Source organism: Anolis carolinensis, chromosome 4 (genome assembly GCF_035594765.1).
Source record: "Anolis carolinensis isolate JA03-04 chromosome 4, rAnoCar3.1.pri, whole genome shotgun sequence".
Classification (NCBI taxonomy): Eukaryota; Metazoa; Chordata; class Lepidosauria; order Squamata; family Dactyloidae; genus Anolis; species Anolis carolinensis.
In genome coordinates, this window is record NC_085844.1 from 63,906,973 (window position 1) to 63,930,763 (window position 23,791).

Below are 23,791 nucleotides of genomic sequence, written 5' to 3' on the forward strand. Positions count from 1 at the left end.
CCGCCGCGCGCTTTAGATTCCGGAGGCGCACGCTTGGCACGTCGACCTTTTCGAAGGGAGGGGGGAAGAGGAGGAAAAGGAAGTGGGTGAGGATGACCCCGGATGCAAAACGCTTTATTGTGGCGCCTCGGCGGGACAGTGGGAAACTCAACCTCGGTGGCGGAGGACGGTGAGACGCGGGGCGGGAATTGGGCAGCATTGAGGCCTTTTGGGAGGCCTCTGAGGGACCTTTCAGTGAGGCGAGGAGACCATATCTGCCTGTTACTCCTTTTAGGCCTTTCCGCTTCTTCGCGTCGACGCCTCGTAAGGAGAGGAAGGGGCTGGTGGTAGTGGAGAAGGGAATGACAAAGGGCCACCTTGGGTACTTCTACACCAACTTCAGGCCTCCAGGACTTCAACTCCCACAATTCCCAACAGTCTAATGTATTATTATTATTATTATTATTATTATTATTATTATTATTATTATTGAGTTCTGTCCGTATAATAACTTACATTAATGTAGCAAAATCCACGCCCACTGACGCTGCATCTACACTGCAGAATGAATTTACCTTGATGCCACTTTCATGGCCATGGAATCCTGTAGGAAGATTTCTCGGCCCAAGAGTGCTGATACCCCCCCCCTCCAAACTACAACTCCCAGGATTCCATAGCAATGAGCCAAGGAGTAAACTTTGTATGTTTTTAGTTATCTGTTGTATTTTAATTCTATGTTAACTTTCCTTGTGAAGAGGCAGGTAGGAAATATAATGTATTATTATTATTATTATTATTGTTATGCAGTTCCGACTGTATATAAAAGTATCCAACTTATATTAACGTGGCAAGGTGAGAGAATGTCATCCATTTTTCATGTGTTTGGCTCTGTGTCATCAACAGCATGCAGCTCTTGATGGGGTTTCAAGGAGCCAATAGCCTGAATACTGAAACCACCTGAATCACAGGGATTTACTGACATATTGGCTTAATGTTGTTCATGCATTAGTTTCATTAATCTGTTTTATTTGGGGCTCCTAATGTGTCACCTTAGACTTTGCAAGTCTTTCCACTGCTTTGTCATAATGTTGAACCACACTACAGCTACTCAAACTGTTGGTGTATTGTAGATTCACAAACCATGGACTTCAAGTCCCTGGATTTTTTCTAACTGGCAGAAATATGGTGCCAGAGCCAGGAGCTTTAGGGGGAAATTGCCAAATCCACATGTCAGATTTTTGTCATGCATCAGACAATCAGTTGTTTTTTGGCCATTGGTTTTTTAGGCCTTTCCTTCTGTAATCGCACATTGTCTAACACAGGCATGGGCAAATTTCAGCCTTCCAGGTGTTTGAAGTCCAAAACACTTGGAAGGCCTTAGTGTGCCCATGCTGGTAGTTTTCTTTTTGAAAATTATCATATATGTTTTCTAATGACATGGAAGAACATTCAAACTATACAGAAAAGCCCTTTGTCCTTATCCAAAATGCTTGGGAAGAGAAGTGTTTTAAATTCTGGACTTTTTCAAGCTGTGGAAAACATGTGTTTATATATACTGGTACATACATAACGAGAACTATCTTCGTAATGGGATCCAAGTCTTGATATGAAATCTGTGTATGTTTCATATTCAGCTTTATGCACACACTCTAAAAGTAATTTTATTTACAAAATGTCTAATAATATTAGGTGTCAAGCAAAGTTTGTGTACATTGCACCACCACAAAGCAAAGGTTTATCTACCTCAGCCTCCCATGTGGATCGTATTATTATTATTTATACCCCGCTTTATCTCCTGTGAAGGGGCTCAAAGTGACTTGACATAAAAGTGTCAGCATAGCCATTTAAATTTATAAATATATGAACATTAAAACATTTAAAAATTCCCAGTTAAAAATTATTAAAACAAATTCAGAGTTAAAAAACCACAACATCCCCTAAATTGATCTTAATTAATCTGATATTCTGGTTTAAGTATTACTTCTATATGTAGTAAAACTACTTAATTATTTTAAAAGCCTAGAGTTGATTCTGGTCTCTATTGTAATTTCATATAACCCTGCAGTTTTTTTTAAAGGATAGAAGTAGCTGGAAATAGATTTTTGCTTATTCTCCAATATTTCACAGGATGTAAGTAAGATAAAAACAGTTATGAATAAGGAAGAATTGTCCAACCATGATAGCATTTTGTTTTTTTGCCTGAGATTATTGGAAAAGGCAAGATTCTACCCTCTCCTCTCCCTTCCGAGTTTGGGCCCATCTACACTGCCATACAATCCCATTTTTGAATCCAGATTATCTTTTTTGAACTGGATTATATGGCAGTGTAGATCCAGCTTTAGTTGAGTGCTTTTGCACATTAAATTGAGCAGTTGAAGTAAACAGAGGATGAAGAAGGAAACTGGTACCCTCCCCTTCAAAACAGGCCAGTGTGCTCTGAGCATGATTAATGAACACAGAATGATCTCTGTCAAAAGGTATTCAAGGTTATTGTAGAGATGTGCACACACACATACATATATAATATTTGCTTATGTAGGTGTTATCATTAGTTGCTGATTTTATGTTCTATACTAATTTTTAAAATCTTCAGTCTGTTTTAGGGAAGAGTGTTGGATAGTGAAAATAATGCCCCTTCTACACTGTTCTATATCCCAGGATCTGATCCCAGATTATTTGTTTTGAACTGGATTATGAATCTACACTGCCAGATAATCTGGGATAATCAGATAATCTGGGATCAGATTCTTGGATTCTTGGGAAGTGTAGAAGGGGCCTAAGTTGGAAAGAGGGTGCATTTGTTCTGTCACATCGTTTGATTTTTTAAAGTATGAAGTAACACAGTGACAACACCCATGTTACAATGTTATTATCTAGTACAGGTGTCATTTGGATCTGAGGTCTTACTGATCAGTAGCAGATAATAGAAATGAAATAATTTCTCTTTACAGTTGTTTGTTTAAGAATAACATCTCTGGTTAACATGGCTGAAGTACTAGAAGGCGGAAAGAGGGAGAGAGAAAAAGTCGAAGAAGCTGACAGTGTGAGTGCTAAACAACCAATGGCTGATTCTTCTATATTTGAAAATGATGATAAAACTTCAGATAAAGAATATTGTGGTGAAGATCAAACAGGAGATGGGAATGCTACTGGTGACAAAACAAGAAAGAGAAAATGGACTGATAAAACTGAGGAGGTTCCTGCAAAGAAAATGGTGAGTATTTCAAACAACATTTTTGGAGCTTTGTTGTTTTAAGCAGTTTGACACTGTAGGTAGAAAATGTATGGGCATTTTAGATAAGCCAGTATGATAATACATAAAAAAATCTTAAAGGGGAAGTTGAATGCTGACAAGTTTCATGTTTTTCCACTCATTTCTTGCTTGTTGAAATGCGAATTCTTGTGTGAGTTATCACAGGTGCTCATACATAGCCCTGTACTGTTAATATATTGAAGTGCATTTAGATAAGACAATTGTGTGTTTATAAATCTCCTGATGCTGTGCTATGCTTTTGTGGTGTAGCTCAGTATCATTGCATTGGTCTTCCATTTCACAATAACAGCTGGTTAACTGCCAATATTTGACCAATCACCAACTGCTGGATAGTGTTCAATGAACTCTGTGACACACTGTCTAATGAGAGAAGGAGCTTTGCAGTTATACAAACCTAGATGTGGAACTGTGTTATCCATAAGGTCCAAATTTCCCCTTCCATTTTAAATATATCATTGACTTTTGTTTCAAAGTTCTTTGGATTGTCAGTTTGTTTTTAATGGCTAATTGTTGTATTTGGTCTTAAAAAGTTACAAATCATATCGCATTTGCAGTGACCTGGGTCCTGAGAACAATTCTGTAGAATATTACTTGTGCTGGGGGATTCGGGTATGGAACTGTTTTTACAGTTCTTCCCTTCTGCTGCCCTATTTTCCCTTGAAATGCGGAGAGAGCCACAAGACCAAGATGGAAGATATTGGAGCAAAATCCAGTGGAAATTGCTTTTGTACTCCCTTGGTCCAGCATGGAACTTGTTTTGTACCAACAAGCACTTCCATTCATAGAATTGCTTTGACAAACTCACTGTGAGGGGAAACAATGGCACATAGATATAGGTATTCATAAATAAAAATTGATGAATCTTTATAGATACTAATATCTTTGAGCTTCAGTGTGATATGTAGTCTGAGAGTGAATTGAGCTCCTTATTTGAAATAGGGAATGTGGTCTTAGACTTCATCTTGTCATTCTTTTCAGGTTGATGACACTGTTACCGGGTTTCCAGAGGATGGAAAGAACTTGACTGAAGAAGCAAATAGAGCAAATTTTCCAGATTCTGATATAAAGCCTATTAGTACTGTGGAAGATAATAAAACAAATAAAGAGTATTGTGACACAAGTGAAAGAGAAGACCCCAGTGCTTCTGAAATCAGAAAAGGAGAAAAGAGAAAACGAGATTCAGAATCCGAAGAGAAGGCAGTGAGTGTTTCAGCTAGTCTTGATTTCTGAGCTGTAACAAGACATTTTGTTGTTCAAGGATTATTTTGTTATTTTGATAAGAGTTTTTTTTATTATCAAAAAGGAGTTTGTTCTGCTTTTTGGGTTTGGAGGTGAAAGATTAACAATGTGAGGCTTTGCTTCCAGAGTTGCTGCATGCCTGAAGTAGCAACTTAGTGTATATGAAAACGCATTTCTTCTGTTTTATCTTTCATTTGATTTTATTCAGCATACAGAAGCTGTAGCAGCACACTATAATAAGCTTGAAGAAGTTGGATTGCAGCAACGCAGTATGAGTCGCATTTTCTATCTTCGAAATTTTAACAACTGGATAAAGAGTGTACTCATTGGTATGACAGTTGCTAAAGTGTATTTGTATATTCAAATGCTAGTTAAAAATAATGTGGAAGTTAAACAATGGAATTATCTTAAGTTTACATCCAGAAAGCAAATTAAAACATAATTTTTAAAAATAATGAGTAAAAGTACAGTGTTCCCCCACTACTTCACGGTTCGCTTACCGCAGACTTGCTGTTTCGCGGGAAATATTTATCTATTTACCCATCCCATTGCTGCTTTTAATAGTTAAGTGGCTTTTCTCCCCTTGCAAGCCCAGGGGAGAGTGAAGCCTTTCTTAGCAGCTCCGGCAGGCCCCTTGCTTTGTGTCTGCCATGTTGCCCTGGCTGCCTTTGCTCCTGCAGCCAGGGAAGAAGGAAGGCTGCGAAGGAGGGTGAGAGAGAGGGGGGGAGAGGGAGAGAGCGGGCAGGTGGCAGCAGAGGAGCTACACTCTCGGACTCGCCGCACCTGTTTTCCAGCTCCTGCGTGTGAGAAACGACTCGTCTGAGTGCTTGCGCTCACTCTACCTTTTTGCGCCACCCACAGCACCACCTCAGACTGAGGCAGGAGCACTTCAGGGCGTGCAGGAGGCTCCTACCCTCACTTCTGGGTTTGCCCCGGTGGCGGCCATTTTTGGGCGCATGATTTCAGGGTCTTGCGAGAGCTCCCCATGCGCAAGCCACACCTCCGAGGCACGGGGCAGTCTCGCGAGACTCTGAAATCGCTCGCCCAAAAATGACCGTCACCGGGGCGAACCCGGAAGTGAGGGTAGGAGCCCCCCTAGTGCCTTGGTCTGAGGTGGTGCTGGTGGAAGCTTGAAAAGGTAGAGCGAGCGTGAGCGCTCAGACAAGTCATTTCTCACGTGCGGGAGCCGGAAAACTGGCGCAGCGAACCCGGAAGTGAGTGTAGCTCCTCTGCTGCCGTCCGCCCTCTCCCCCTCCCTCCCTTGCTCGCTCACTCGTATTTGCTCGCTTGCTGGGTGGAGCAACCCTCTGTCTTCCCTGGCTGCAGGAGCAGAGGCAGCCAGGGCAACATGGCAGACACAAAGCAAGGGGCTTGCCGGTGCTGGTAAAAAAGGATTCACTCTCCCCAGGGCTTGCAAACGGAGAAAGGCCATTTAACTATTAAAATAATGTTTAAATATTAAAATAAAAATAGTGCCGCTACTTTGCGGATTTTCACTTATTCACTGGTCCTAGAACACAACCCCCGTGATAAGTGAGGGAGCACTGTATTCATATTTTGGATTTGTACAGCACTTTTTAGTACAATACTACCTACTACTATATAACTGTCTGCCTGATATCATGGCTTGTAAGACACACATTTCTAACTAAACATAGATGGCAAACTAAGCAATAATATTAGTTCACCAGTATTTTATTTAAGAAATGACATAAGCAGCTTTCCAAGTTTTAGCATCTGTGTTAGCAAAAGGAACTGTGAACTACTTTCTTGGGCTGTAATCCTATACATATCTCAGTATATAAACATAAACTTACATTGTTAATATATTTTCCACAAATGAATCTCAAACAAATGAATACGAATTTTAAGGGAAATATTATACAGTCTGCCATCCGCATTCATGGGTTTCACTTTCACCGATTTAATTATTCATGATTTTGTAGCTTCACCGTTTTGCCCCAATCTTTCTGCTTCCCCACCTCTTTGCTGCTGTCATTCCAACAGTGTCAGTCCCTCATTCCTTTCTCCACCTTTCCATTGGAGACTTATCAAGATTTTAAACCTCTTGTTTTGCTTCCTCACCTTTCCATTGAAGTAACATCCATGCTGGAAACACTTTTCTCCATTGCTCCTTTCCCATGGAAGAAGCAACATGCAGATTTGAAACCACTTCATTCCTCTTTCTCACCCCTGAATTCCATTACCCCACTGCAAATCTATGAATTTAAAACTCTTCCCCAACAATCCACCTCTTTTCCCACTCACATTTTACCCTCTCCATCACCACTTTCTCTCCAAGCAGCATTCAGGTTTGTCATCTTTCCCCTAATGCTCCTCCCCACCTTTCCATTTGAAGCAACATCCTCTCTCCCTTCCCAGGACTCTATGGCTTATCATGCCACCACAGGATTCTACCTGAATTTCAAGCCTTTCCCCATCCATCCACCTCTTTCTCCACTACTTCAGTTTCTTACCACCACCTTATATTCAGGCTGAGGTTTGTGGTAGGATGACAGGCAGCGGAGTCCAAACTATCCTGGTGATGGGAAAGGAGATAGTGAGGTGCAGTGGGAGGATAAGGAGCGAGTGGGGAAAAAACAAATGAGCAGGAAAATCTTTAAATTCAGGTGGATACTTCTGAGATTGGCCGGCTGGAAAGAGAGTAATGTCTGTTTGGCATGTGTGTCCATGTTAGAATTGTTTTTCCACTTTTGCCAAGGACACTATGTTCCTAACCCTGCAAATGTGGAGTATCAAATCTATTTTGGTATAGAAATTATTTGTGTGACTGTTAAATGAAAGAACAATTTCAAGAAAGTGCAGTGTAATGTAAGTAGTGATCTATCTGTCTTAATTATTGTGTCTCTTTTCAAGGTGAGTTCCTTGACAAAGTACGACGGAGGAAGCAAAACATTACAGTGTTAGATCTGGGATGTGGCAAAGGTGGAGACTTACTGAAATGGAGAAAGGGCCGTATCAGTAGGCTTGTGTGCACAGGTAAGAAGGTAAATGAATTTTGTAGGAGATGCACACAGATTCTTAAGATATATTTTATTTAGTTCCAGCAGTCTTTGCTCCAATTGCACAGAAAAGTAGAGAGACGTGTGAGCTAGTTTGAAGATGTTGAAGAAATTAGCATTGCCTCATTCAACAGCTCAAACAGTTCAGAATGCTTGCACGTTCTGAAGTGCTTGGTGCAAGTGCTTTCAGCTCATCAGCTTTTTCCGGCAGTCACAACTTTTCAAGAATGTGGGGCAATTAGTTGGCTAGACATTTTAATTCAGAACTCTTTCTGATTTATTAGTGTTTCGTACTGAAATGCCATCTGTTTCAAGTACTTTCGAGAAAAGAGGAAAATTCTGGATTTATGAACTTGAGACTTAAACTTTACTATACCTCAACCTGCAGTGTTATATGTATATATAGCATTGTCTTGAACACTCCATTCTTTACTTTGGTGCAACCTTTGAAAATTCTATCTACTACCTTCTCAATCGAAACCTTGGATAAACTATTCTTTTTATTTTGCATAACTGAAGAATGTAGAATGTGAAACATCTTGTTAACATATTTTAATAGTTCTGTTAACTAAGCACAGTATGAATTATCTCACTTCGTGTATATATATTTTTCATCTGTAATCCCAGCAGCACATGGTTTAGTGAATAGGAGAATATCTTGTACTATTAAAAATAATTTGATTTGAGAGCAAATCCCATTGGATTAAGAGGGGTGTCCTTTTGATTCGATGTCTATACTTCAAGTCTTCTGTTTCTGTAGACCACTATATGTTTGCTTTTGCCTGGATGATGCCTGTCTGAAGAAGTTTTTGTTATACATTTTAAAAAACAGATATTGCTGCTATTTCTGTACAACAGTGTGAGCAGCGGTACCAAGATATGAGAAACCGTGGTCGTCGTGATGAGCGAATTTTCAGTGCAGAATTTATAACTGCTGACAGCACAAAGGTATAGTAAATTCATGTTGGTTTATGTTTTTGAAGTTGCATGTGATTACCTTTAATTTATATATAATTTTTTAGAGGTATTTGAAATGTAATAGAAGGAAATGCTTAAACAACGGTGTGTGTAGAAATCAAGCATTGCATTTTTGCATCAAAATTGTTACAGTAGAGTCTCGCTTATCCAACATAAACAGGCCAGCAGAACTTTGGATAAGCGAATATGTTGGATAATAAGGAGAGATTAAGGAAAAGCCTATTAAACATTAAATTAGGTTATGATTTTACAAATTAAGCACCAAAACATCATGTTATACAACAAATTTGACAGAAAAAGTAGTTCAATACACAGTAATGCTATGTAGTAATTACTGTATTTACGAATTTATCACCAAAATATCATGATATATTGAAAACATTGACTACAAAATGTGTTGGATAATCCAGAATGTTGGCTAAGCGAGTGTTGGATAAGTGAGACTCTACTGTACCTATAATTGTGTGCTTCATCATATATCTTATATTTATTATGTTTTTGCAATATTGGTGTGGAAAAGAACCATTAATATTAAACAGGTTTTTGATATAGAAGCAAATTGAATGCAAAAATCTTTCCAGTTCTAAATCTCTCATGCATTTGTGAGTTGTAGATCAAAAAAGAGGGAAAGAAATGTGTTTATGTCACTATATTTCCTACACTTGTAACAAATATAAAACAATATTAAAGGTTAGAGAAAGTAAGGACTTAATCTAGAGATTGTAAAATGGACAGAGAATACTCAGAACTTTCCCTATTTTTAAAGACCATTTTCACTGTTAGCATACCATAGTAAAGGATTTAAAAATTGTTCTTGTGTTTGTCACAGGAACTTCTGTCCCAAAAGTACAAAAATCAGGACATGTACTTTGACATCTGCAGTTGTCAGTTTGTGTACCATTATTCATTTGAGACCTATGAGCAAGCTGATATGATGCTCCAAAATGCTTGTGAACGACTGTGTCCTGGTGGATATTTTATTGGTACTACTCCAGATAGCTATGAACTTGTGTAAGTATGAACCAATGAGGAATTTGGTTACAATTGGGAGTAGAAACACTCAGCTGCTTTCTCCAGAACTTAATGGTTAAGCAGAATACTTGCTTGTTGGGAAGTGGTTTGAAAACTTTTGTGTTGTAGTGATCACTCACATATTTCACTATTGTAGTTGTGTTGTTAGATTTCCTTCCTGCAGTGTGTTTCTTGTACTTTTTTCCCAACAAATGTTCATAAATGGGGCAGAATACCAATCAGAAATATCCTAAAAACCTTATTTGAATTTTCAGGTCCCTCAAATAAGTTTCCATCCCTTTGTTCTCATATTTTGTTTTCATTTTGCAAATCTCTGTTTCTGTTAACCACTTCTACTAGTGTAAAGTAGCTTTTTCTATTAAGTGCAACAAAGCAGTGCTACTGATTCCTTCATGTTAGGATATCTTACCTTTCAACAAAGCGCTGTTAGAGCTTTTTACATCATGTACCATTCTTGGCACTACATTATCACAACATAGCACTCAGATGTGTTCAGAAGAGAGCTGTAGAAGGCTAGTAACAAACCAGTTCATTTAAAAGCAAATTTTATAGACCTTAGCTATGGAAATTGTGAAGTAGTCTGAATGATAGATTTGACAGTGGGCAAAATCATGTATTACTGAAAGGATTCCACCTTTATTTTTCTAAGTCTTGCTTCCTTGGTAATGTTAGCCACTAGATTAACATTTGGTATATCATGTTATTCTACAGTTTCATTTCAAAAGGCTAAGAGTACCAATAGTCCTGGTGTTGTGGCTTTCTAAAAATTTATTTCTCTTTTTCAAAATATGTCACTATAGAAAGCGTCTTGAAGCTTCACAAACAGACTCATTTGGGAATGAAATATACACAGTCAAGTTTGAGAAGAAGGGACAGTATGACATGTTTGGCTGCAAATATGATTTTAACTTGGAAGGTGTGGTTAATGTCCCAGAATTTCTAGTATATTTTCCACTGCTGGAAGAGTAAGTTTGTATTTTTAATGTTCATTTTAAACTGGAAAAAATGGCTGTTATTAGTAGCTTTTCTTTGATTTTTTTAATCCATGATATGAGTAATGTGCAGTTTGGTCCTTTATGTCATCAGAGGTGAAGACTCTGGCCTTCGCTTGTATTTCCCTTCTGATTATATTGCTTTTGTTGTCCTGTGTAATGTTGCTATACTTTGTTCTACAGTCCCATAGTGAAATGCTTCCCTGTTTCTATTGTATTCTGTGTGATAGTTCTGATGCTGTGTTGTGCCAGACTTGCTTGCTCTTCATCATTAAACCTCATATACTACAAAAATGTAAACTGTAACAGTTGAAGCATGCATAAAGTACCAAAAGCCATAGGTTTTTATAATTGTATCAATTTACAATATTTATCACTTTAGCTGCACTCTGGAATGTAACAATTTGTCTATCAATAGATATTTTATTACTTGTATCAGTATTGGCCATCAGAACCTTTAGTGAGGAATTATGCTATTTGCAGTCCACCAACTTCTCAAGGAACGTAAATGGTTTTCATTGAGTTAGAAGGAGAAATGTATGCAGTCTTGGTTGTTCCCCATGCACCAGCTAACTCAGCAGGAGTCCAAAAATCTTTTGTGTTACGAACACGGATAACCTTTTTTTGCTTACGAGTTTTTTGTCTCCTGCCTTGCCAGCTGACTGCATATTTTCCTCGCTCAAATTAAAACACTTAAATTAAAAGAGACTACTTAGAAAATGGAGGGAAATACTAAAAAAGTAAAAGAAAGATGACAGAGACTGAAAAAGACAAAGGGGATGCAGCTCCCTTTCCAGAGAACAAGAAAAAAGAAGCCCTGCAAGCTAGGATAACTGTGGCAAGATGATGGTGATGGGCCTGCTGACAGCTACCCAGAAGATCTTTGCTTTTAATTGTAACAAAATTAATCAAACCCAGAAGTATGCTACCCAGCGAGTCCTTGGGGATAAGGACCAGTCAGTGTTAAAAACTAATTTCTATAACATACAGTGAGTGTGAATTGGACTGTGCCATTGTGACTTCTCCACCACTAAAAAAAAAAAAGGGGGGGGGAAGCAAACCGAGAGTTTGACTGGAAATTAGGCATTTCAAAAGCCTGAGTCAAGTAGCAAACTTTAGAAAAAAAAGTTTCTGCATAGGGCAGCATCAGGAACTTATAATTCTAAACAGAACTTTTTGTAGATTGTGTGACACCACCATGCTAGGTATAGATGCTCCAAGGCAGGGGCAGGATGCTCTCAAGCAATCAAGTAAATACGATTGGTGATTCAGACATCTGTGAATCACAGAGTCACAGTACTTGACTTGAAAGGAGTATGTTGGGGAGACCTAGCCTTCAACTATTACTTTATTTAAAATCATTGAAGATGATATGCTACAGACTGCATAGCTAGTGCCACTGAGTCCATATCTGAGTAATTGCTGTAATTTCAGAGCAGCTAAATTATCAATTCACCAACAAATCATGATTAAGGAGCTTGTGAAGAAAGAAATTAATTTCATTTTAATGCCAAACAGTGAATTATCATTTAGTGCAGTAGACTAGCCACCAACCTTGAATAAAATGAATTACACATACATTAATTATTTATTGCAAATTTATTTAAATAACATAATTTAACTACATAGTTTATTCAGTATGAATTCTTTTATCAATGTTCTCAAGGTAATAATTAGTTCATCTTTATATAGTTGGGCAGAATATGTTCAAAACATTAATTCAGCAGGGTTAAGCAGTTAGAAAAATCAAGAATAATAAAGAATGTAGGAGAAAGATAGCATGGTTTACAGAAAAGGAGAGCAATAGATGAATTAAATGTGACTGTATACATTGACATTGTGTGATAGCTAATATAGTTAAGACTATACAATCAAAAACAAGAAAGATGGAGCAGTTCCGTTATATCTGTGAAAAACAAGACCAGGAACAGGTGATTGAGACAGTCCTGTTTCATTGCTGGTTTGCCAGCTTTGTGCAATAAAATCCCCCTTCACAGGATTTGAGAAATTTAACCCAAAAGTGGGGATGCTCTGTGACCAGCAGGCAGGGCCGGCCGGAGATATTTTTTGATGTGAAGCGGGGGTGCTGAAAAGCGCCCCCGCCACCGGCGCCCTGGCCCCGCCCAGCGTGCCCTGGCCTCGCCTCCCACGCTGCGTGGGAGGCGGGGCCAGGGCGAATAGTGAGGGGGGCGGGGCCAGAGTTGGCCCCGCCCCCCGCCCAGCGTGCCCTGGCCCCGCCTCCCACGCAACGTGGGAGGCGGGGCCAGGGCACGCTGGGCGGGGGGGCGGGGCCAGAGCTGGCCCCGCCTCCCACGCTACCCCCGCTCGCCCGTCTGGCCATTTCTAGCAGGCCAGAGTTAAGCGGAGGTTCCTCCAGGCCGCGATTGCGGCCTGGAGGAACCTCCGCTTAACTCTGGCCTGCTAGAAATGGCCAGACGGGCGAGCGGGGGTAGCGTGGGAGGCGGGGCCAGCTCTGACGCCGCTCCCCCCCCCGCCCAGCGTGCCTTGGCCCTGCCTCCCACGCAACGTGGGAGGCGGGGCCAGGGCACGCTGGGCGGGGGGGGAGCGGCGTCAGAGCTGGCCCCGCCTCCCACGCTACCCCCGCTCGCCCGTCCGGCCTTTTCTAGCAGGCCAGACGGGCCAGGGCGCACTGGGCGGGAGGCGGGGCACCGTCAGGGCGGTGCCCCGCCCCCCTCCCAGCCTGACGGCGCCCCCCCGGGCCTGCGCCCGAGGCGGCGGCGTCAGGTGCCTCATTAGTGGGGCCGGCCCTGCCAGCAGGGAAACAATATGCAAATAAGTACAAGCAAAGTGAAAAGTGAAATAAAAGCTACACTCAGAGCACTTGGGGAGAAATCACCAGGAACAGATGGCAAATTGATAGTACTGCTTCAAGCTACTTGAGTTCTAATTAAAATCTGTCAACGAACATAGAAAACAAAAACATAGCTCTCAAATTGGATTTTTTGTGTGTCAGGAGCCACTTGAGAAACTACAAGTTGCTTCTGGTGTGATTGGAAATTAAATTAAAGATTGGAAATGATCAATATATATTCCTATTCCCAAGAAAGGAGAACCTAAGGATTGCAGGCCCTTGCAAGCAAAGCTGTGCTCAAAAATCTGCTGCAAAAAACTTTAAAATAGGTAGAGCAAAGAGTTGTGTTCAGATGGTGAAGCTGTGTTCAGGAAAAGATGCTCTAAGGATCATTGTCAGACTACAGGAAAAATCATTCCTCCTAAATTGTTCTTAAATGGTGTGGCTCACCCATTTTTTGTAATCAGGATAATAGGCTGCTGTTAGGATAGAATATGGAGAAACGGAATAGTTTCAAATTGGCAGGAGGGTTAGGCAAAGCTGCATTTTATCACTTTTAAATTTGTATGCTGAATTTACTGTATGTAAAACAGATTTAGAAGAAGGAGGTGTCAAAATTGGAAGAAGTATAGACCCAGTTAAGGAAGCTGTGACTCTTGAGTCTACAAGATGTGAGCAGGGTGTTTATGATAGCATGGCTTGGAGTTTTGTCATTAATAGGGTCACCAAAGGTCAAAGATATCTTGATAGTAGTTAACAACAAACAATAACAGAGTTCCCTAAGTCAGCTTTTCTCAAGCTTGACGATGTGTCATTATTCATCTTTTCTATTTCAGAAGCTCTAATTGGAGGACTCCTGTATTGTTTTCTCTTCCCATCTAACAAATGTGTACCCATTGTGTTTTATTTCTACTTCTTTAACACTATATACACCATGTTATTCCTACTTCTTTAACTCCATCCCATATATCCTGCATATTTCTTTAACTTTTCCCAAAGGCACTGGATAAGCTACAGCACGGGGGCTTACCTGAAAGCAGACTCAGCCAAGTTGTTGATTGCTGATCCTCCGTTAGGGAAATAATAGTCTGATATATTTATGGGGAGATTACATTTTCTCCTTAAAGTTACTTCTGTTTTGAAAAGGAAATTACCGGTATGTTCAGATGTGGTGAAGGATGCATATAGAAGAATTGTTGCTATTCATACCTCACAACCTCTGGGGATGCCTGCCATAGATGTGGGCGAAACGTCAGGAGAGAATACTTCTAGAACATGGCCATACAGCCCGGAAAACATACATACAACAACCCTGTTGCTATTCTCTTTCAAACCATAAGATGTCAGTATGGCACAGAATATTGTTTGTACCTATATAATGCTATGAAACAATAGCTAGTGATTTTGGACTAGTGAAGCACCAGCATTTAAAATAAAACTTATTATTTGCAGAATGGCGAAGAAATATGGTATGAAACTAATCTACAAAAAGACTTTTCAGGAGTTTTATGAAGAAAAGATTAAGAACGGGGAACATAAATTGCTTCTGCAACAAATGCAAGGAATGGAGGTTAGTATTTAAAAATGCAGACATGCTCTTAAATGTTGACCTTGTCAGCTATGCAGCTGTTTTTCAATAGTAATGTATGTCTGTTTTCCAAAACAGTTTTTCCAGATTCATAAAACACGTATTTATTTCATTTATCCCAAGCTTCAATAGTCTCTGGTGACACAGAGAGTTAAACTGCTGAGCTCCTGAACTTACTGACCGAAAGGTCGGCAGTTCGAATCTGGGAAGCAGGGTGAGTTCCTGCTGTTTAACCCCAGCTTCTGCCAACCTAACAGTTCGAAAACATGCAAATGTGAGTAGATCAATAGATAATGCTCTGGCAGGAAGGTAACAACACTCCATGCAGTCATGCCAGCCACATGACCTTGGAGGCATCTATGAACAACGCTGGCTGTTCGGCTTAGAAATGGAGATGAGCACCAACCCCCAGAATCGGAGATGACAAGACTTAATGTCTGGAGAAAATCTTTAGCTTTACCTTAGTAGCCCTTGGGTAACTTAACTTGTCATATATGCCTAGACAAATTTTAGTAATAAAGAAACTGTCTTGGTCTGGTAAATTGCAGAATAGAATAGCCTTGGAGCACCCTGCATTACTTTCTGAATTCCATCATGCAAGAAACTAGAGATAGAAGTGTAATAAAATAATAAATACCACAGGATAAGTTTAATTGGAGTAATCGGTAAATGTTATATGAAGCCTCATATAAGATAAAAGAGTTATTTTAACAATTATTAAGAAATACCTAATTTTTAAACAAGTGTTTGCTAGTTACCTCTGATGTCAAGGAAGCAGAAGGTTAGCGAGTTTATCCAAAATTTACATTTGAAAGTTCCTAGAGACAAACTCCATGATGTGATGAAGAAATACAGGGGGAACTTTGTCTGTGTCTCATATTCCAGTGAACAACTAGAAGCTGTAAAGTGAGGAATTCAAAACAGATTAAATTCAAGTATTCCCCATTGTGTGTTGTTTAACATCACCATGGTTATGATTACCAGATTAGATTACTTTAAAAATAGATTGGATAAATACATGGAGATCTGGACCATCAATGCATATTAGTCTGGACAGCTGACTAGTCAAGATACTTTTGTGTCTTGCTGGCAACCCATGGTTTAAGCAGATAATTGTTTTTTGGGGACTCTATTGGCTCTCTAGGAGTGCTTGGAGTAATGCACACCTATAAAAACATTCAGACATGTTGTTGGGACTGGGGAGTGGGGTGGGGGTTTAGCTTTTCAATGCAATTTTCATTTTTTTTAACTTTTGTATTTGTGATACAAATGCTTTTTTAAAAATTTGTATGGTTTTTAAATTTTATTGGGTTGTGTCATGTTATTATTAGCCACCTTGAGTCCCTATGGGAAGAAAGGTGGAATAAAAATAAAATGAGTCAGTAAATGTTTTTGATCCGGGTATTTGTGTCAAAATTGCTCCCAAGCCGCTTGTAAAATCCCACCTCTTGGCAAATTTCTTACACAATTTTTTTAACTGATGCTGTGGGCTATACTTTGTCCATCCCCAGTTTAAGACAACTAGTTGTCATTGTATGAACAGAATGTTGGATGAGATAGGTAGTTTGATCCAGTGTCATTTTTCTTATCTGTTTTACTGTCAAATTTTGGTTGTGTTTGCATTCACTGTTTGATCTCTTTCTCAGAAATATCCTGCTGATGAAAATTCCACTTTAGCTTCAGATAAAAAAGAAGACTATGAGCATGCAGAAGTGCTCAGGAAAGATAAAGAAGTAAAGCTACCTCTTGTGAGTAAATGATAGGTCAGATCTTCTGAACATCGCAGTCTTCATTACTCTGGTTATGAAAACATCCTGTTCTTATGACCAGATCAGTTTGATTATCACCTTGCAAATTCATAATACAGTAGAGTTTCACTTATCCAACATAAACGGGCCGGCAGAACGTTGGATAAGCGACAATGTCGGATAATAAGGAGGGATCAAGGAAAAGCTTATTAAATGTCAAATTACGTTATGATTTTACAAATTAAGCATCAAAACATCATGTTTTACAATAAATTGACAGAAAAAGCAGTTCAATACATGGTAACGTTATGTAATAATTACTGTATTTACGAATTTAGCACCAGAACATCACAATGTATTGAAAACATTGACTAAAAAAACATTGGCTACGAACAAATTGACTACAAATAGATAGAATGGCATAAAATGAACGTATAGTCGGAAATTAAATCCATAAAAAGTTCAATCCTTGCTCCCTAGAGAAAGAGCTGTGGATCCGGGCAGGAGGCAAACTGTGTTGGATAATCTAGAACTTTGGATAAGCAAATGTTGGACAAGTGGGACTCTACTGTATATATCTTTTCCATTTCAGTGTGTTTGGAAAATATGTCCTTGTGGTTTTCATTTATAGAAACAAAAGAACTTACAGGTGGCCAGCTTAGCAATATAGTCCATAAGTATTTGATGCTCCATTGTGCAGCAGAGTGACAGCAAAATAGGCTCCAATGACTAGTACCACTTTTTCTGTGAGATGGTCCAGTCTTCACTAACTGTGTTTACACATTTTTTCCCTTTCAAAGTGAGCACTGAAGTACAATGAATCATAGTTTGGCTTTCTGAATTTTGAAAAGGTTCAGAGAAGAAATTGTATGACCGAAATGGAATCAGGAAGAGGGAGCTGTTTGTCACTGTACATGTTTTTCTCTAGAATATTACTTTAAATGAATATTATGGAAGCATTTCTCTGTTTACATTCATTTGATATTTTTTCTTTTCTTTTTTTAAAGGGAACTATGAGCACATCTGAATGGGAAGCAACAAGTATGTACTACAAACTATTTTAAATCTTAATGGAAAGTTTAATTAATGTTTTCAATTGTATATGACTGTAAATCAGTTTAGCAGCTACTTTACAAAATCAGATCATAGATATACAAGTCCTTTCTCCCACTTTCAAAGGTTACTCTTATTTACCTGTCAAGCTTATATGCAACCTGGTAGATTTATTAAATGTATGGATGTTACTTGATCATATCTTTAGTTAGCGTGGGCATTTAAGTGAGTCCATTAATTTCATTGCTTGGCAAATAGCAGTCGTAATAATTCAAATAATTTAAATATTGATGATATACTGTTTTCAGGCAATTTTTGGAAGATTATTGTGGCTTTGTGTAAACTTATTTAGGACACAGGAAATGTATGTGGATTTAGGTCTCATTCAAAAGCCACAAATAGTACATATTTCTGTGTTGGGATGCTCTGTTAGCATGCTGGGGTGCACTGACCTGCTTCTCATGCTATTTGCTATGACTAATCACATTAGACATGCTAACGTTGTTCATGGAGGGCCTGTCACTTTGATTAAAATAGTCTTATGTTTTGTTTGTACATATTTTTCCATATTATAACAATATAAAATGTCCATTAATAGAGTTAAAACAAGCAAAACCTTGCAATTTAGCCTTCCTTTTCCAGATTATCTGTCATAGGAATGTGATGCTATGTCCATCTCAGGTTTCTCATTCACAGAAAGGTGCTGTCAACTTCCTTTCTCTTCTAAACTTCTTAGGAATCATAATGTAGTTCTATATATTTATTTTCTTTCTTATGTGTTGCTGATACATAATCACCTAAATACAGTGTTCCCTCACTACTTCGCGGTTCGCTTTTTGCGGATTTGCTGTTTCGTGATTTTTCAATAAACTCTAAAAGACTATTATAAATCATAAAAAATTACAATTTACAGCCTAAGGGAGGGAGGAAGGAGAAACCAAAGGGAGAGAAAAGGAGTCCAAGTGGCAACGGGAGGAGAAGGAGATAATTTATCAACACACGATTGGTTGACAAAGACTTAAAATAGTGTATAACTACTAAAATAATGTATAAATATTAAAATAAATATAGTGTTCCTACTTTGCGGATATTCACTTATTGCTGGTGGTCCTGGAACCTAACCCCAGCGATAAGTGTGGGAACACTGTAAAAGGTCTGGGCTTTAGCATAGCAGATTAACCACCAGCTGCACTAAATCTTGCCAATCGAAAGGTTGGCAATTCAAAGCCCTGGTCAGGGTGAGCTCCTGGCCTTTAGCCCAGCTTCTGCCTATCTAGCAGTTCGAAAGCAAAATTTGAGTAGATAAATAGGGACCGCTTAAAGTGGGGAGCTATTTAGGTACCCATAAGGAAAAATGCCAGAAAATGCTGGCAATCCGATCAAGGAGGAAGGCAGGGAGATGGAGCGACAGCACCCCTCTCCCCCCGTGGCTGGAACCGAGCACAAGCCTCCAAGATGCTGAAGATGGGAAAAAGCCTACATTTACCTCTATCTATGTACAATTGTCTGTCCTGTCAGTGTATAAAACGGCATTGAATGTTTGCCGTATATGTGTGTTCTGTGATCCTTCCTGAGTCCCCTTCAGGGTGAGAAGGGCAGAATATAAATACTGTAAATAATAAACAAATAAAAAACAAATTATTCAAAATTTAAGGAACACACAAGAGTAGTGTATTTCTTACTAATGTCAAACAGCCATTCTGGCTTGCTACTTTAGATCAGTTACACTTTGTATCAGATTTTTCATTCCTAAACTCTACTCCACGTGTTTCAAACCCAAGGCTTGCAGGGCGAATCCAACCCACCATGTCATTTTATGTGGTTTTCCAGAAGCTAGATTATTATTAGACATCATGACTAGAGCTGATGGGAGTTGTAATTCAGTAACATCTGGAAGGCAGTTTGTTCTGTTTAGTCAGGATAGTGGCGTTTGAATTTAGATACAGTGCTTATGGATATGATGCCTGACTTTAAAATGCCCTTTAAGTTTTCCTCAACCTTAGATCTATAAGGGCTTTTGGGTTGCAATTCCCATTATCTGCAATCTGCATGACAATCAAAAATGATGGGAGTTGTCATTCAGTAACATCTAGGGACCCAAACTGGGTAAAATTTGAAAAGTACTGATAACTCTGTAAAAATATTATATTTGGCTCTCTGTATTCATGAATTCTCCACCCATAAATTCAGGGGCCCTTTAAAGGCAACAATAAAGCTGATATGGCCCTCAATGTGATTGAGTTTGACAGCCCTGCTCTTCTCCTTCCTTTTCTTAGATAGTCCAGCCACTCCAGATTCACTGAGTTAGTGCAATTATCAAATCTTTTCTTTCCCTTAAGCCCCTCTTGACATTCCAAGGGTTGATTTTCCATGCTGGATTCAAAATGCAGAAGTGGACAGGAGTATAGAATTCAACTACGTTATTTATGGATGTAGAATCAGAAAATAGTACATTGCATTTCCTTTAAAACTGTAACACTGTATATAACTGTTTTCCATGAATTTCAAACACATTACTAGGAACTGTTTTAGGCAGTGCTTGAGCAGCTAAGACAAATACAGTAGAGCCCTGCTTATCCGTGCCCCGCTTATCCAAGCGTCCGTATCATCCGAGGCGCAGGGACTTGCCAGGGCCTCGGAGGAAGTTAGGTGGGAGTCTTTGAGCTCCTCAAAGGTGAAAAGGAAGGCATGGGGAGAAGAAATCTGCCATTAGAACTTCCGCCTGCCTCCCTCCCTCGAGGCACCTTCCTCGCGCTTGGATAATAGGCACCCCCATTATCCGAGATTTCCGGTATCCGAGATCGCGCCCGCCCATTTAACTTGGATGAGTGGGGCTTTACTGTAATAGCAAAATGTGGGACATAGTTCCAATCTCTGTTAGAAGAAAGTATGTACGAACACAGACATGGAGGTTTGGTTGTTAAAGAAAAAAAAAGTACCAACAATGTGATTTTTGGGGGGTGGGGGAAGCAACTTTGAAAGTGGGGAAGGTATTAATTATTACATTTCTTTCTTTTCCCTTAGGTATCTACCTGATATTTGCATTTGAAAAGCAACAATAGAAGAATAAAACAGAAATGCAGTAAATGTGCTTGAGCATCCAAAGTGACAGCTATTTTATATTTTTATGTTTAAGAGTGTGCAGGACACAGCCAAATTGGGCAAGCGTACATAGGACTGGTGGTTGCCTGTCTGTGACAGATGGAATACTTGTGTGTATCTATATATAAATACATGAAATAGGAACTGGGCCTTCCTTTGCTTGGGATCATTAGGTTCCTACTTTTTGCAAATAGCAAGCTTTTTGGAAATACTCAGGGTGTTTACAAACACATGGTTGCCATTTGCTGACTGCTTAAAACCTACTTCGTGGCAGCTATTACTGTATGATTATCCACTTATAGTATAGCTTCTATCCGTGGGTAATGTAACTGTTGCCAAGGGACTAAGGATTTTGGTAATTGCATTACCAGAGGCTGCAGATTAGCTAGCTTTGCTTTCTGTCAGGGCTTTCCCAAAGTAAATTTTGAAGTTGTTACCATCTGGCCAATATTAATTTGAAATTTCCCATCATGAGATAATGCTGAACTGTATAAAGTTGTAAACAAGGACATTTGCAAATGTTGAAACAAATGAGGTGGCACCAGGGCCTGCTGCAATCAGTTGGAAAACTGTTGCCCCTCTTTTGGAGCTATGCAATCTGTTGTCTCTTTTTTTCCAGAAAATATCCCCCTTTCAAGCAGTTTAAGTAGATGAAGCAGGCCTTGCATGTGTGTGAGCTCTGTGTGCCTCAAGATGCCAGGCTTCATTCCTCATTCATTGTCTTGAGCTTTTTAAAATCTCTGTTTTATAGTCCAGTACTTTAAGTGTTAAATAATTATAGTCGGTAAGTGTGGTGGGAGCATATTTGGAAGACTACTAATTTACTATTTGTGTTTGGTTTGTAATGTCTTTTCATATTTCATGATCAAGATTAAATGGATTTCTGTTTTGTATTACTGGTGTGCCGAAGAAGTTGCTTGTTTAGCTACCTGCATATTCATTTAGAATACTCCACAAGGTATGGGATGTAGCAAACAACAGGATGACATTAATTTTGCTCGATTGAATGTAGCATTACTTTAGGAGCCATTTCATTGGCAACAATATTTGAACAGGAGTTATTCAATGAGGGATTAAAGTTTGTGGATCAGGACTGCTTTGCACATAGATTTTCCATTTGGGGAAGTTACTTGACATACAGCGGTACATTATGCATTGGTACATGGTGAACATACGGGTTTTATTTTGCTGTGAACATACAGGAAATACATGATTGTATATGTGTATTTGTTGCATGTGATATTGTTTGTTCTTATAGGTGTGAGAGTCAGGTAAAAAATGTTAATAGATATGTGGTGTTTGTGACCATACCACATGGGGGTGCTGAGAGAAGCCTATGATTAAAGCCTACTCTGTAAAATAATCTTGCTACGCATAAGAAGCTGCCAAAGAGAAGGATTTAGCTTAGTCCCCAGCTTACTTGTTTGTTCTGCATAGAGAGAACTTTGTTGTAAGAGGCTTTAACTGAATGATTGGCATCCTGCAGCCTGAAGTAGCGATTCAGTCAAGGAATGGTTTTACCATCTTGTGTGCAAGAACTTTCTCACCCTCTCTCTGGATACTCTTGGGAATTGTAAGCACAGCCTGTATTTACAAGCTATGAGGATTTTAAAATGTTGCAATGTCTTTGGGGTTACTTCAGTCTGTTGAAAACCCACACTTTGTGCATGCCTGCCTTTAAATGAGACATTTCAGTATGTTTCTTCAGGAATCCTCAATTCTTGATGGCCACCCCATTCACCTGCCTTCATAGCTTTGCCACTTGTAACAGTTTCCTGGTATCAAATGCCCTGATAAGTCAACTCCATCTGGCAATAAAGTGAAGTATATGTGTTCATGAGTCAGTGTTATATATAAAAGTGTGTACGGATATATCTTATATGTTACTAATTTTGAATTAGGATTTTCTGTTAAAGTTTAGACTTTCTGTTTTCAGCTGCAAACTTTTTCCTTATATCAGGAAAATGCGTCCAATTATCTTACTGTGACTTGTTCATAGTAAGAACAGCAAGGGGGCACATGAAATTGAGACTAGACCATCTATTGAAATGTGGATGGCCTTACACATTTTGAGCTGAGAAAATGACCCTCTGGCATGCCAGATCCTAATGTGATGATTTGCTGTTTCATAATTATACTTCACGTGAAGTTTGAATTCAATCCCAGTGTGTCTGTGAAATTTACTAGGTAATGTTAAGGTGGGTTTTTCTATCTCACTTTAACCTGTGAGTATTCCATATCACCAGGTAGAATACACATTAATAATTTAACTGATGCACATTTAACATAACAAGTGTGTGTGTGTGTGTGTATGTCCTATAGTTTTAATTCTGAAATGTTTTCTGGGTGGTTTGTTCTTTAAAATTGTTCTCACTCTCTTGCATCCCATCAATTTCCAGCAGTGTAAGTGCAAGTTATGTCATGTCTAATGAAGTTCTCGGAAAGCTGGCAATGATGGCAGAACCTGCATTTTTCACACACTGTTATTAGATTTTTGAAAATAATGGATGGCCTAAGACAACAGTTCTCATTTATGTTCTTCTGTTGTATAACTGGATTCATAACTAGTAAAGTAAAATAAATAATTGCTGCCGTTAGAGGTAAACATTTGAAAACTGGATATTTGTCCTGCTAACCTGGAGTGCTGGTTTCAAAATAAAGCAGATAGTACTATATGTGTATTTTTTTGCATTTGGAGAGCTACTCATTAGATTTATTTAAATTGATTCTTATTTCTTTCTAGCATTGCTATTAGATATATTCTGCTTTTACTGTCAAGCTCTCACCATAATGTGATGGGAAAAATGCTTGAAATTGAATGTATGATGAGCGTAAGGCATAATTAACTGGCAGATGTAAAAACCAGACTGTTCTGAAATACACAATAAACGTACACAAATATAAACAAATGGATTTACATATGAAGAATTAGATGCCCTGGCAATGAGTGTGTATATGCTAGAGAAACACA

The 23,791-nt window shown here is 39.0% G+C and overlaps 1 protein-coding gene across 2 annotated transcripts; it reads left to right on the plus strand.

The window, feature by feature from the left end:
- The first annotated feature begins 12 nt into the window (after positions 1-12).
- rnmt (RNA guanine-7 methyltransferase) lies at positions 13-23,493 on the plus strand. 2 transcript variants are annotated; one of them, XM_008108719.3, is made up of 13 exons: positions 66-169; positions 275-423; positions 2,931-3,193; positions 4,232-4,453; positions 4,701-4,821; positions 7,370-7,492; positions 8,348-8,463; positions 9,323-9,504; positions 10,326-10,490; positions 14,782-14,899; positions 16,564-16,665; positions 17,673-17,706; positions 20,743-23,493. In XM_008108719.3, the coding sequence occupies exons 3-13, from the start codon at positions 2,963-2,965 to the stop codon at positions 20,778-20,780; spliced, it is 1,452 nt and encodes a 483-aa protein (XP_008106926.1). In that variant the 5' UTR covers positions 66-169; positions 275-423; positions 2,931-2,962; the 3' UTR covers positions 20,781-23,493. The 2 variants fall into 2 exon arrangements, with proteins under 2 accessions (XP_003219750.2, XP_008106926.1); XM_003219702.4 differs by lacking the exon at positions 275-423 and having other exon boundaries at positions 13-169.
- The last annotated feature ends 298 nt before the right edge of the window (positions 23,494-23,791 follow it).